Here is a 14,442-nt window from a genome sequence, read left to right as displayed (position 1 = left end):
TTTCAAAGGTCCATGGCAAGTTTGAAGGGCACAATTCGACATGATGCCTCCTGAGGGAAATCTGTCAAGATGCAAAATTAATACGATCCAAGACAAACAAAATAAAAGAATATCTGATGCATGTCAGTCATTTGTGATATTTGACCAGACATGTTGCACAAGAGTGATTATATGCTTCTGTCTGAGGAAGAAAAAAAAAAAAAGATCAGATGGAGTTTCTTTTTAGAGGGCAAATGGGAAGCACAAGACTCCTTTGTGGGCGCTTCAGTGTGAATTGTTGATATTTGCAGTGGACCATGGTTGTACTGATGACGGTGCGTCTCCTGATTCCGGCACAGATGTGAGGAAATGCTTGAGGTCAAGAGCGCAAGACGACATAAGTTCCTGCAATAAAGATGCTATTGAGCGCATGAAAGACTCATTTACCGGTAGTCGGTCTTATCAGACAAGCTTCATAAACTAGAAAGTTGATCACAAAAGTTTGCATTATGTTGTACAGGAAACTGTATCGTAGTACTGTATCATATTGAGTGATTTTTAATGCGACCACATGAAGAGCAATGAGGCACAGAGGATCAATGACATCAGCTGAGCCTGCTTCAGACATTGTCCACGATACTCATCATTTAAGTCAAATGGTGCTTCATCAGCTCGTCGCGGACTTGGACTGAATGTAATACTGTACTTGACACCACAAGTAAGCAAATGTCATGCATTGCATGTTCATGCTGCTTAACAATCCCATACTTGGTGGGACGAACTGATTCCAGCTGAGATAAATGATCACGTATTCTTATGTGGTTGCTGTCTCGCCATCTTCCCCTTGTGTCTTGCTTTCATATAATGGAAATGGAGGATGATACGTCTTTCGTCTTGTAATAGCACAATAGGGTATGCTCGACGTAACCACATCATTATCTTGTGAATGTTATTGCTGTCTCAGGGGCTGAAGCTTGAGTCTGTACAGATGTGACGGGAGATGTGTTTGGAATATACCCCAGTTCCTAGCTCCAGCAAGCATAATAGCACAAGTGTGAGAGGCATTGTTTGATCACGTTGGGTTTAAAGAATTTCCCCAAAACTGGACTATTGATTTCCATGAAACTTATGTAGACGAGTGGCAACGTTTCTGAAATGAGCATTTTAGCTTGGACCTCGGCAAGCGCTCCAAGTTTGTGTGGCCCTCTTCCAAAATTAAGTGGCCACCTTTGACTGAGATCAGTGGATCTTAACCTGTGTTCGATTAAACCCCAGGGGTTCGACGGAGCCTCTGCCATTGAGGGTGAGACACACGTGGCTCAACATGCTAATTAGTTATGACACGCCTGTTTGGCCATCATTGGCTGCAGATGATTACATGACATTGCTTGTCCAATCAGTGCTCTGGGAAATTGGACTGATTGTATAAAACTTTATTGTCAAATGTACTGTATGTGAAACATGTAACACACAGCATAGATGAATTTTCTTCCCTCCCAACATAAAACAAGAGGAGCCACTGCGGGTGTCCGCGCCGCGATCAAAAGAAAAGTTAACAAAATAATACAAAACAACACATGAGACACAGACAATCGTGCAATCTTAACCACTTTCCTGCACTCACTTTGTTGTCTGAAGCAGTTACAGATGAAAGAGGAGCAACGAAAATGAGAGATTGGCTCTCTTTTCCTGTCCAATGTAAATCCGCTTCAATTCCAAGCCGCGACTCCCAGTTCCACATACGCATTGGTGCTCTGTGCTGACGCTCCTTTCCTCTCATCGTCGGCTCCTCAATCCATGCATCCATCCATTTGTCACGTTTACAAGAAAAACACTTTAAAGTCAACAGTAAAGGTGTGGGGAACAGAGAAAGTCAATGCAGAAAGAAAAACATAGATTATTAGTTCACACATCAAATGAAATAATGGCCACAATTATTTTTCCAGGAAAGCAATCGGACATTTACATGGATGGATAGTAAAGACCTCCAGGCAAAAACAGCTCAAGGAGAGCCTGGACAAAAAAGAAAAATACCCACAAAGACTGCATATTTCCAGTATGATGTCATTGCACCTTTTCTCGTAGCACAGACGCACATATCCTGTATAAAACCACAGTAAGGCGCATAAATCTCCCCAAAGAGACCATGTGGGGGGCTGTGATGCATGAGAATGTCATCTGATCTCCAATCATACCGAGCCTGGTAAAGTAGCCCCGCTATTCTGACCTGCCATCTCCCATATTGATATGTGTGCAAAAAGCTCCTCCATCCTGGGATGAAACAAGAGCCTCTCAGCAAACGGAGAAAATGGAAATGGTGGTGAGAAAGGTTTTCGTACATGGCCATGTTGCTCCGGTGTGCTACGGGTATTACGCACATGTCTTCATGAATGATCATTTTGATTAGGATTCATCTGTTTACGTCTCAAGCAGGTTATTCCTAACCGGAGGATCCCATGCCGGCGGACTGCTCCGTCTGGCTCTTTCTTTGCCCGGGACAACACCGCCAACTTTCTGTCTTGGTGTCGTGAAGTTGGAGTCGGGGAAACATGTTTGTTTGAGTCTGAGGGTTTAGGTGAGTGCACGCTTTCATGGATTTGCTTGTACAGTACTTGTACTGAGCTTCTGTGGAAAGAGCATCCTGTGGTCATAATAACACAGGCAACCGGTGAACAGACCTCATGTGAAAAATATTTCCCAAATGAAACACCTTTAAAATTATTCTGAAATGTGCAGTTGCCTGGCAGAAAGACCACATAAGAAAATAAAATGAAACATTTCCTCGAAATAATAAAGAGTGAAGGTATGTCTCACGTTTACAATAAACATGTTTTCTGGTAACATGGTTGTCATGTGGTAATATGACGTTACAGCAATCTGATTTGATTTTTTAGTATTTCTGACAGTGCCATGAGGTGTTTTATTTTTTTTAATGACCTTGCAGTTAGTTTTGATTTAATGTGACTCTACATTTTTTTTTAGAACGGGTTCATAATACACACACACACACACACACATTTAGTTATACTGTATTTAGTATTAGGTTTTTTTTGTTGTTGTTTTGTTTTAATATGAGGACTATAAGAAACGACTTTTCCTAAAACTTTTAACCCTGTGACATTGAATGCGACTTATTTATACATTTTTAATGACGAGCTGCAAGCCATCAATAGATTTACCCATCGTCTCACCACATCTGACCAATGAAATTAATACGTTTGAAGACTTTTCTCTAGCCTTGGTGGTGGCCTGTATTCACGATTTGCTGTTCTTGGCAATGCTGTCATGCACACACCATTAAAACAATCGTAATACTATTAAAAACAAGTGTTTTCTGGCATGCATATCAATATTAGTGTAAATGCTTGCCCCTCAGCTTTCACAGAACAAACAAAAGCGCAGGCAGAAGAATGTCAGAAAAGTAGGCCAAGACTATGCAAATGTTTTCCTCAGCCAAGAGGAGGCACAGTTCTCCTTCCTGCTCATGTTATCTCAGTATTCTGTGTTGTGTTAGAAGGATAGCTTGCGTCAATGTCTGTGATGAAATGCAGTCAGATGTACAACATGTGAGCCTTGAAGTCTCACAACTACCAAGAATATTTATGTAATCATCAGTTCCTTACAAATAGCTGCTGCACCGCAGCTAAACAATGCTAATTATTTTTGAGGGCTACATTTCACACTTACTGAGCCATCTACTCAGTGAACGCCCTCATAACACTGAGCAGCTGACAACTGTTTCTTTGTTTTTTACTTCCTTCTTTCCCCAAAAGGAATTTGTCAGTTCAACAATACCAGGTTTGCTTCCATGCAATGGACATCGTTTGTGTAATGTATGTTGTGGTGTGAGTCACATGCAGTGGCATAGTGTGGACCAGCAAGCCCCCAACCCGACTGGTAGCTTACCCTAGCGGTATATTACATAGTTGGTTACAATGAAAAAGTACCTATCAGCCAACCAAAACAAAAATGTGTTCTGGTGCCACACTATCATTCTCACTCTCACTCTTGGTGTTCTTACATCAGGTCACTTTGGAGCACTTTGACATTTGAATTGCTTTTTCTTTGACCTCATGCTTTTCACTCTCGCTTGCAAAACCTCAAGTCTGCCAAATAAATACAAGGTTGCCTGACAGATTACAGTGGTCACACTTGCATGTCCATTTATGCACACAATGCAAGAAGGGAGAAAAAGGACAGCTTCAATAATGAAATCCGTTAGGAGAACTTAGCGGGAAGGGGGTGGTGAGGGGGGTTAGGAAGATTTTTGTTTTCATTATCTCATTATCACTTTTGTTTACAATGAATCCTCCCACCCCCATTAAAAATTTTTGAGTATCTGAAACCTTCAAAACCCAAACCCCTATCCACACAACTCGCTACATGGACTACATACACTGTCTGCTGTAATTTTGTATCGACTTCAATTTAATACAATCCTCATTTTGTTCAGTTTTAAAATACACGAGATGCAATGTGAGCAGAATGGCTCAAAAGATGCAATGTTAGCCTACTGGTCCATTAACAATTAGGCAGTCGTATTTGTAATCAGTCACATTGATTTGAACTTTCATCATTATCATGAACTCAACCTGGAATGGATTTTCTATACTGGATTTAAAAGGTAGTGACATTTGAATAGGGTTCAACTGTTGGCATGTGAGCACATTCCCCCGAAACTAACATTATTGGTTTGCGCATGTTAGCATGATGGTGACAACTTTTGATTTTAGCTACCATTGTGTGTTATTTGTATGTGCTCCTTAGCACTTTTTATTCATCTTCATTCACTGCTTGTTACTCTTAGTCAGGATGATATATTTTCTAATAACCACAAACTAACGCTGCATTTTTTTTCTTAAGTTCTTCACAAGCAGCCTCGAGAAGTCTGCCTCTGTCTGTTGGAGTTGGGCCGGATAGCATCCAGGTACTGTTTAATTTTTGATATGCATTCTTCACCAACTCAGTCTTTACAAAAATGTTAATGCTATTTTGTTCGGACATTTTTTAAAATATACAGCTCATGCAAACATTTGGCTGATCAGCAAAATACATACCTTTGATAAATCACTGAGACTGAACCCTTCCACAGGTACAACGTGGAGCCCCCCGGCCTTATAAAACTGGAGAAAGAGATTGAACAAGAAGAGAAAGCACCTCTACCACCGCCATCGCCTGCATCCCCAGTGCACCCCCTCCCTCCATCGCCCTCATCGTCACCCTCCCTGTCTCCCTCCCCATCGCCGACTCCTCCCAAAGTCACCTCGAGCAAGAAGAGCACTGGGAAACTGCTGGACGATGCTGTAATTAAGCAATTGTGCTGGTGGCCTCAGAAGGCAAACATGCATAACCCATGTGTCTATGCGGTTTACAGGTAAGACATATTGCCGACGACCCCCCCTGCAGATGTCCCAATAAATTCCATGTGGAGAGGCACTCACAAGGCCGATACCGTGTTGGGGAAAAAACACTCTTTATACGAGTGAGTATATGCCACCATGTCATATGGCTTCATCACTTCAATTATCTTTTCATATCTCAAGAACCATTTGTAAAAATAGTTACCGCGATTCTTAATCTGACGCAACATAATATACTTCTTAATGCCACCACTATAATGTAGCAGTTATAGAACCCATCACAACTATACAAAAAAACACACGTTCCACGTATATCATTTGGAACAGTTCAGAATCAGACAAAAAAGAACACATTTATCATATGTCATTGCTTCTTAGTAGTGTTAGTATGATGTTTGTGAGTATGATACACCCATCAAGTGTTCTGATGGTGCACTTGTAATAGATCTCTGTTAGTGTACCTAATGCAGTGGCCAACGAGTGTATGTTGATACTGTGTGACGCACCCTCTGGAATGAACGTCATCCATTGTGCAAAGAGCCTGCTGTTCTCATTGACTGGAAATGCTATTCAGTCAAATTTCCATCCCCAACCACGCATAATGGTGAGTCATTGGTTATAAAGACAAAATAGGAGCCATGCATTCCCAAAGTTATGACCGAAATAATTCCTTTCAAAATATTTGATCAAGTATCATTCATTGACGGTCAGGATCTACTCTTCCAGGAAATCTTACTCAACTTTTGTGAGTGGAGAAAGAGGAGATACATTCTCCAGTTAGTAGAGATTCGATTCGTGTATTATCAGACCCCTTGGGATGGTGGTTACTTGGCAACCCACAACCTGGATTCACACGTCAGAGGCTCCACACAGAGGATTTGCTCTTGGCTGTCCTCTACTGTAAATTGTAATACAATCGCATAACGGGTTTGAGCAAAAGATGCTATTTTGCTTTTAAAAATGGTTACGTCACTTTATGTAATCAAAGTCTTGACAGCTAGAAGAGTGCGACGTGTTGCGTAAAATCTGTTTCATCATTTTCTTTTAAATGACAGAATACCTTAATCTTGAGCAACCAAGGACAGGTGGTGAAGAGCTTACTCTTACTCGTACCCCGGTGTACATGTCAAGTCGTTTTTATTTCTATAGTCTGGAATCAATTTGCCTTGTCTCACAAGGCCCCACAAACATACCCACATCATCTTTTACGGAAAAGGGCATTGTTCAGGCCAGAGAGAAATGTCATGGAGGCATACCTGTCAACCTCGGCTAATAGCTGCCCTTATAAATGATTACGATTACCCTTACAAAGTAACAAAAACCCGTACATGATTTGAAATCATAAAAAATATAAAATACGGGAAAACGTACAAGTTGACAGGTATGTGGAGGTACTGTAGTCCAACTATGTTTTCTGTCTTTGTCAGTGCATTGAATTGATTGTACCAGGACTGCTTTGTTTGAAGATGTTCCGCCTCTCTTCTGAGAAGGCTTCATCAGTTCATGCAACAAGGCTTGTTTAGGACTCCATCAACCTGGGTTTGTGTGGTGAGTTGAGTGGCGCAGTCCTTGCTTGCCAAACCTTGTTGCATGAACTGATGACGTCCTGGATGAATGACAATATCAACAATATATATATATATCTATATATATATATATATATATATTGCGCGTCGTCCCGCACGCGGTCTGTCCTTCCGTCTGTCCCTTTTCAAAACGTACCTACTTCACCGCGCCGCTGCGCGCCGCCACTGCGCGCCGCCAATTGCGCGCCGCCACTGCGCCGCTCAGGCAGTGGCTCACTACGATCGCGCGGGCATCTTAGCGAAAAAATGTTGTCTACCCACAAGCATTGCAATAAAATTGTTAGTTATTTAGTAGAGCTAAACATCTCTTTATTTTCGCGATAAGCAATGAAGATGAACAAAAAGTTGAACCAAGCAACAACACTTTTGTGGGCCGAAGGCCCACCTTACCAGCCTTCCGCAGCAACTAGCTGATGAGCCGCCCTCCGGGCGGCGAACCACCACCTTACCAGCCTTCCGCAGGAACTAGCTGATGAGCCGCCCGGAGGGCGGCGAACCAGCTAGTATATATACATAAGAGCTGTCAGTTTAGCGCGTTTTTATTGGCATTAATTTAAATGAATTTTAACGGGATTAAAAATTTTCTCGCGAGATTAACGCGGCACACGTCACAAGCGGATGTTACGTTGCTCTGTAAATTCACCAGAAACAAAACAACAAGCGCGCTGCAGAAGTCCACGCCCATGTCTGTTTTGCCAGCCACGGCAGCGCGAGACACCGAAAACGGATACTTAAAGAGTTTATGAATGGAAAGTTTACTTTTAAAAGGTTGCCATATTGCTCCACTGACAAGACCAAAGTTATCTGTTCTTCTCTCTCTCTGTATCATACAGGTATAAGATGTATGCCACTGACACGATTGTTACTTGTTTGGAACTATTTTGTGTGGAAGGTTACAGTGTTCTGCGTCCATGTAAAAAGAGCGGGTGGAGCTTCTCTGTGTTTGTCTGACAGTGGTAGCGAACTAGCGAAAATAAAACGTCTCCAGTGTTGTCATCGAACCAAGTGTAGTCATTCGAAATGAGGTCTACACAAAAACTGTAGAGAGACTTCCGCACAAGAAGGACCAACACAATCAACATAGCCTGACTGTGTTAGGGGGAGTGACCCCACCCCCACACCGTTCAGAATAGTTTGCCCCAGCAGCACGGGGGAAATGCGTGCGCTTTTTTGTACGGCGGGCAGTTTGGAATACAGCGGCACATAAAGAACGCTAGTGTCCGGTGTCTCGTTATTCTTCAACAAACATACAGAAACAGACTGCTGTGTTCAAAGTAAACTTGAGAAAAACGAAGTATGCAACCATGGTTTAAATCTTCTATAGTCTGAGTACTAGTTTTCCTTAGATGTGCACTTTATAATGTTATATTGCTCTGTTTTGATTTTATTAAAAAAGCTGTTAAAGCAGCTGTTGTGTGACAAAACATTGTTTTCCCTGTTGATGGATAGTAATATTGTGTGAGAGATTATGTGTGAATAACTGCTCCAAGTGAAAAATGTTCATGTAAAATTGAAAATCGAAATTGTTATTTCAGTAAATATTTGCATTTGGCACGTAGAAAACTGATTCATGATTCCATGTTGATGAGAGCATTAAAATGGGTGAAAAATAGGAAAAAAATGTAAAAGGAAATTCAGAAACGATAAAAAATATGTGAGTAATCACGATTAATTTTTTAGTCCATTTAAGTTAATTATGACAGTTGCATTTTTAATTAGATTAAATATTTTAATCGTTTGACAGCTCTAATATATATATATATTTTTTAAAATCCTCATCTCACCCCTCGGGTGGTGTCCGTCCCTCATTCAACTCGGGTCCTCTACCAGAGGCCAGGAAGCTTGAGGGTTCTGCGCAGTATCCTTGCTGTTCCCAGCACTGCACATTTCTGGACTGAGATGTCCGATGTTGTTCCCGGGATCTCTTGCAGCCACTCATCTAGTTTGGGGGTCACTGCCCCGAGTGCTCCGACCACCACAGGCACGACTGTCACCTTTACCTTCCAGGCTCTCTCCAGCTCCTCTCTGAGCCCGTGGTATTTCTCGAGTTTCTCATGTTCCTTCTTCCTGATGTTTCCATCACTTGGGACCGCTACATCCACTACAACGGCTTTCCTCTGCCCTTTATCTATGATCACGATATCTGGTTGGTTGGCCATTACCATCTTGTCAGTCTGGATCTGGAAGTCCCACAGGATCTTCGCGCTGTCATTCTCCACCACCTTCGGAGGTGTTTCCCATTTTATATATATATATATATATATATATGAAAGGAAAGGTAGTCCGCACTGAAGGGGTCTCACTCCCTGAAGGAACAATAGCAGACATTGAGGACAGCTACAAGTACCTTGGTATACCACAAGCCATGAAATACGTTACCCACCATGGAAAAGACGGTTGGTGGCTAAGATCAAGGCGGCTCGGAAAGATGTGAGTCAATTGACGGAGGCCCAGAGAGGTGTGATGAAAAGGCCGATACCCGAGAGGTACATCCAGATGACCATACCTGAAGCACTCGAAACTCACAAACAAAGGCTCCAAGCCTTGTCCAGCCGCCTAAAGCGGTACACGAAAGAGAAGGAGGCCAGACGAATAAACAGGCTGTTCGCAACACAACCTGCGAAAGTGTACGCTCAGTGGCAGGGTCCTAACAACAGAGCTGACCCACCAAGACTGGAAACTGAAAGGCATATGGGAGAAGGAGGTTGCACATAACAGCAGTGCACAATGGCTGGTGACCCTGAGAGAAGAGCACAGCAACCTCCCTGAACAGAACCCAGTTACCATAACAGTGGCAGACATACAGGAAAGAGTCTCCGTAGGACATGGTCCACACCTACTGGCTAAAGAAACTCACAGCACTCCATGAGCACCTAGCAGCACAAATGAACCAGCTGCTGAGGGATGGGACTCACCCAGAATGGCTAACCGAAGGGCGAACAATCCTGATCATGAAGGATCCCTCGAAGGGTGCAGCCCCATCCAACTAACGGCCAATAACCTGTCTCTCCACAACATGGAAGCTCATGTCAGGCATCATTGTGGCGAAGATAAGTGGACACATGGATCAATACATGAACGAAGCGCAGAAGGGCATTGGTAGAGATACCAGAGGAGCCAAACATCAGCTCCTGGTTGACAGAACAGTCGCACAAGACTGCAGGTCCCGACGTACGAACCTGTGCACAGCCTGGATTGATTACAAGAAAGCCTATGACTCGATGCCACATACATGGATCACTGAATGCTTGGAGTTATATAAGGTGAACCTAAGAGCCTTCGTTGCGAACTCGATGAGGATGTGGAAAACCACACTTGAAGCCAATGGCAAGCCACTTACCCAAGTGTCCATCAAATGTGATGCGCTCTCCCCACTGCTGTTCTGCATAGGAGTGAACCCCCTAAGCCAAGTAATCACCAAGACACGCTATGGATACCGCCTCAGAAATGGAGCTACGATCATGGATGACATAAAGCTGTATGCTAAGAGTGAAAGGGACATTGACTCCATGATCCACACAACCAGGATCTACAGCAGCGACATCGGGATGTCATTCGGGCTTGAGAAATGTTGTCGGATGGTGACTAAGAGAGGAAAGGTAGTCCGCACTGAAGGGGTCTCACTCCCTGAAGGAACAATAGCAGACATTGAGGACAGCTACAAGTACCTCGGTATACCACAAGCCAATGGCAACCTCGAACTGGCAACAAGGAAAGCGGCTACGGCCAAATACCTCCAGCGAGTGAGGCAAGTCCTAAGAAGCCAGCTCAATGGCAAGAATAAGACCCGGGCAATAAACAGCTATGCCCTGCCAGTGATCAGATACCCTGCAGGAATAATAAGGTGGCCAAAGGAAGAGATTCAGACCACGGACGTTAAGACCCGAAAGCTCCTAACCATGCATGGAGGGTTCCATCCCAAATCCAGCACCCTGAGACTGTACGCAAGCCGAAAGGAAGGAGGCCGGGGACTAGTGAGTGTGAGAGCCACTGTCCAGGATGAAACATCCAAGCTCCATGAATACATCAAGGAGAAGGCTCCAACGGATGACGTACTCAGAGAATGTCTCAGACAATGGGGAACAGAAGATGAGGTGCTGGAAGAGGGACCATCATGGGAGGACAAGCCCCTACACGGGATGTACCACCGGACCATAACTGAAGTGGCTGATCTCAAGATGTCCTATCAGTGGCTAGAGAGGGCTGGCCTGAAGGACAGCACAGAGGCACTCATCCTGGCTGCTCAGGAGCAGGCCGTGAGCACCAGAGCCATTGAGGCCCAGATATACCACACCAGACAAGACCCAAGGTGTAGGTTGTGCAAAGAGGCACCTGAGACGATCCAACACGGAAAAGCCTACATGGAACGCCATAACCAGGTGGCTGGCATAGTCTACCGAAACATCTGTGCGGAGTATGGACTGGAAACCCCAAGGTCAAAATGGGAAACACCTCCAAAGGTGGTAGAGAATGACAGAGCGAAGATCCTGTGGGACTTCCAGATCCAGACTGACAAGATGGTAATGGCGAACCAACCAGATATCGTGATCATAGATAAAGGGCAGAGGAAAGCCGTTGTAGTGGATGTAGCGGTCCCAAGTGATGGAAACATCAGGAAGAAGGAACATGAGAAACTCGAGAAATACCAAGGGCTCAGAGAGGAACTGGAGAGAGCCTGGAAGGTAAAGGTGACAGTCGTGCCTGTTTTGGTCGGAGCACTCGGGGCAGTGACCCCCAAACCTGATGAGTGGTTGTCACAGATCCCAGGAACAACATCGGACATCTCGGTCCAGAAATGTGCAATGCTGGGAACAGCAAGGATACTGCGCAGAACCCTCAAGCTTCCTGCCCTCTGGTAGAGGACCCGAACTGAATGAGGGACGGACACCACCCGAGGGGGGGGGGGTGAGACGAGGATTTTTTAATATCTAATTATTCATTCATTCATTTTCCGATCCACTTATCCTCATGAGGGTTGCAAGGGGGACCTGGAGCCTATCCCAGCTGTCTTCGGCCAGTAGGCGGGGGACACTCTGAACCGGTTGCCATAGGACACACAGAGACGAACAAACATCCACGCTCACACTCACACATAGGGACAATTTAGAGTGTTCAATCAGCCTTCCACGCATGTTTTTGGATTGTGGGAGGAAACCGGAGTACCCGGAGAAAACCCACGCAGGCCAGTCATGAGTGAAATCGCAGTTATACAAAGTGCGAGCTGCATCATTTGACCTGTGAGTGTTACTCAGCCGTCACTAAAGATGCTTTCATCAAAATTCTGCAGAGAGTTGAACCGCCAGCAGCTGCTGTTACTAAAAAAAGAAAAAAACTGCAAATATAATCATGAGGCGGCCATGGTGTGCAGGTCAGGCCTGTGAGACTCTTTCTGTTCCAAGAATAAAGGAGGTGGCTATAGTTCCAGTACCTCCTCACTGTTTGTGAGAGGTGCTGTCAAATATACGCCTGAGGGCTCCTGTCCTTCGCCGCGCTGCCAGTCACACGAGCGCCGGTCGTGTCCCAAAGCGGCATGATTGAAACGCCTCAGCGACACGCAGCTCCATTAAATCCACAGTCACAAAGCCTGAAGGCCTACTGCCGCTGATTGGAAGCGCCGCCCTGCCAATGGCATCTAGATTGATTCTTTTAAGAAGCTTATAAATGTTGCATGTTTGGGGCTGCGGGGCAGGAAGTCTCATATCGCAAACTGAGGTGACGATCTCACTTTGGATCCAATGAGCAAGGTTAGCATTTTTCAGTTAGGAAACAACAGTGTTTATAATAACCTGTGCAGTCTTTATTCTGAGGAGGACATTTTTTTGAAGCAGTATGCTGTAGTGTCGGTGGAACGATGTATTAATGAGATAGCTGGTGAAATGCTTCCATTGTCAGGCACAAACGAGGAAGGCCTTGAACAGTGCTTTTGTCCCAGGCTCTATTTCTTCTACAACGTTGCCATGGTAGCCAAGGGTGAGAATGCATCGTCATATGGCAGAGGGGACGATTTGGAAGAAAAACTGAGTGGAAACAACAACAACCAGAGAACATGATCAATTGAAATCGTTCCTGAGGGTATGATTTCACATGAGAAATCAATTTACTCGTGACTGTAGAAAACAAATTGAGGTGAGAAGACTGACATTCACAACTTAAACTCTCATATATGTTTCATGAAATTGTATGATTTTATTCCCAGTAGTCTATTTTCTTTATTTAGTCATGTTTCTCTTGGCTACTCTACTTCCAGTACTTCTATGTGGTTTTTTTTTCCTCGGTCTGATTTCAGCTTCTATGTATTGCCATGTTAATCTAATCTGCCGGGGCCTTCAGAAGCAGTCGCGTCGGCCAGTGTAACTTCATCTATATGAGCAATGGGACTATTTCGTGAACCCATCAGAATTCAAATTTGTGCTCACTGGCCCTCGATGAGATCAACATTTTGTCATCCTTTCATTGATCATCCAAACAAAACTTGCTACTGCCAGGTTCGACAAGCAAAACGAGTCTGTAGCAAGCTACACACACTATCGTCAACTCTGATGATTATAATGCAGTTTTTAAAATAGTTTCTGTTTTTGTCATGCTATTAGATTAATATTGTGTTTGTCTAAAATATCGATAGTCGTGGTATTAAGAGGTGGATTAAGTCAAGGAAGTGCAGCAAATGCACAGCCTGCCAATTCATAATGTTGAGTTTACTCGCAAAACTGTTGCCGCAAGTTCAAATTCCAACAGTACATCTCGTACAGTACATTTTTTCGGATTTCTTCATGAGATGGAAGGAGTATTCTTTTTATTTAAATGAAAACACCCTCTCTGTATTAGCTTGCTGTCCGTGTTATTAGGCCGTATAGAGGGGGCCAAAGCTCCCCTGCCTCGATTCAATAACCTAAAACATCAAAGTGATTCTTGTCTTCAAGCCAAATCCCCAATCAGGGAAATGCCAAGAATCCTCCTATATCTAATCCTGTTTACATATCCTCAGATGCTGCACAACAAGCATGTGATGGTGCGTGTGGGAGGAGGCTGGGAGACGTTTGAGAGCTACCTGCTCAAGCACGACCCGTGTCGAATGCTCCAAATCTCCCGTGTGGAAGGGAAGACATCCCCCATAGGCGGCAAAGGCCTCAGCATCAAGGACCTAACGCCTGACAGCTACCTGGTGGTGGCGGCCAACTATCGCAGCAAAAAGTCAACACAGGAGACCACACCATAATGAAGACTGTGAGACGTTCATGGAGAGACATTTAAAACTCACATCATTGCAATATAATGTGTCGACTGGCTATACATGCTGTACATTTCCTACCATAATATGAGAACCTATTTTTCCTCGCATTTTTCTTCTTTATGTGCCTATAAGGGTGTACCTTTATTCTTAAAAACATACTTTTTGAACTGTACGTAGGTACATTTATTTTTTCTGAATTTATACAAGTGGACTTTCAATGTTTTCTTTCCGTTAACAAAACGTGGAAACGTGGGGACCACATTAAAAATGCAACTGTGACACTTAA

The 14,442-nt window shown here is 43.9% G+C and overlaps 1 protein-coding gene across 3 annotated transcripts in view; it reads left to right on the top strand.

Annotated features, from left to right (window-relative positions):
* LOC127597848 (growth arrest-specific protein 2) overlaps positions 1 to 14,442 on the top strand; it is a 22,712-nt gene extending 8,270 nt beyond the window's left edge. For 2 of the 3 annotated variants that reach the window (XM_052061187.1, XM_052061186.1), the window contains exons 4-8: positions 2,410 to 2,554; positions 4,843 to 4,906; positions 5,072 to 5,282; positions 5,354 to 5,461; positions 13,911 to 14,442. In XM_052061187.1, the coding sequence (XP_051917147.1) occupies positions 2,410 to 2,554; positions 4,843 to 4,906; positions 5,072 to 5,282; positions 5,354 to 5,461; positions 13,911 to 14,141 (759 nt within the window). In that variant the 3' untranslated portion in view covers positions 14,142 to 14,442. The remainder of the gene's footprint in view (positions 1 to 2,409; positions 2,555 to 4,842; positions 4,907 to 5,071; positions 5,283 to 5,353; positions 5,462 to 13,910) is intronic. The other variant, XM_052061188.1, reaches the window with a different exon arrangement.

This window comes from Hippocampus zosterae, chromosome 3 (genome assembly GCF_025434085.1).
Source record: "Hippocampus zosterae strain Florida chromosome 3, ASM2543408v3, whole genome shotgun sequence".
Taxonomy (NCBI): Eukaryota; Metazoa; Chordata; class Actinopteri; order Syngnathiformes; family Syngnathidae; genus Hippocampus; species Hippocampus zosterae.
The sequence above is the reverse complement of the archived record's forward strand: the minus strand, read 5'-3'. Positions and strand labels throughout refer to the sequence as shown.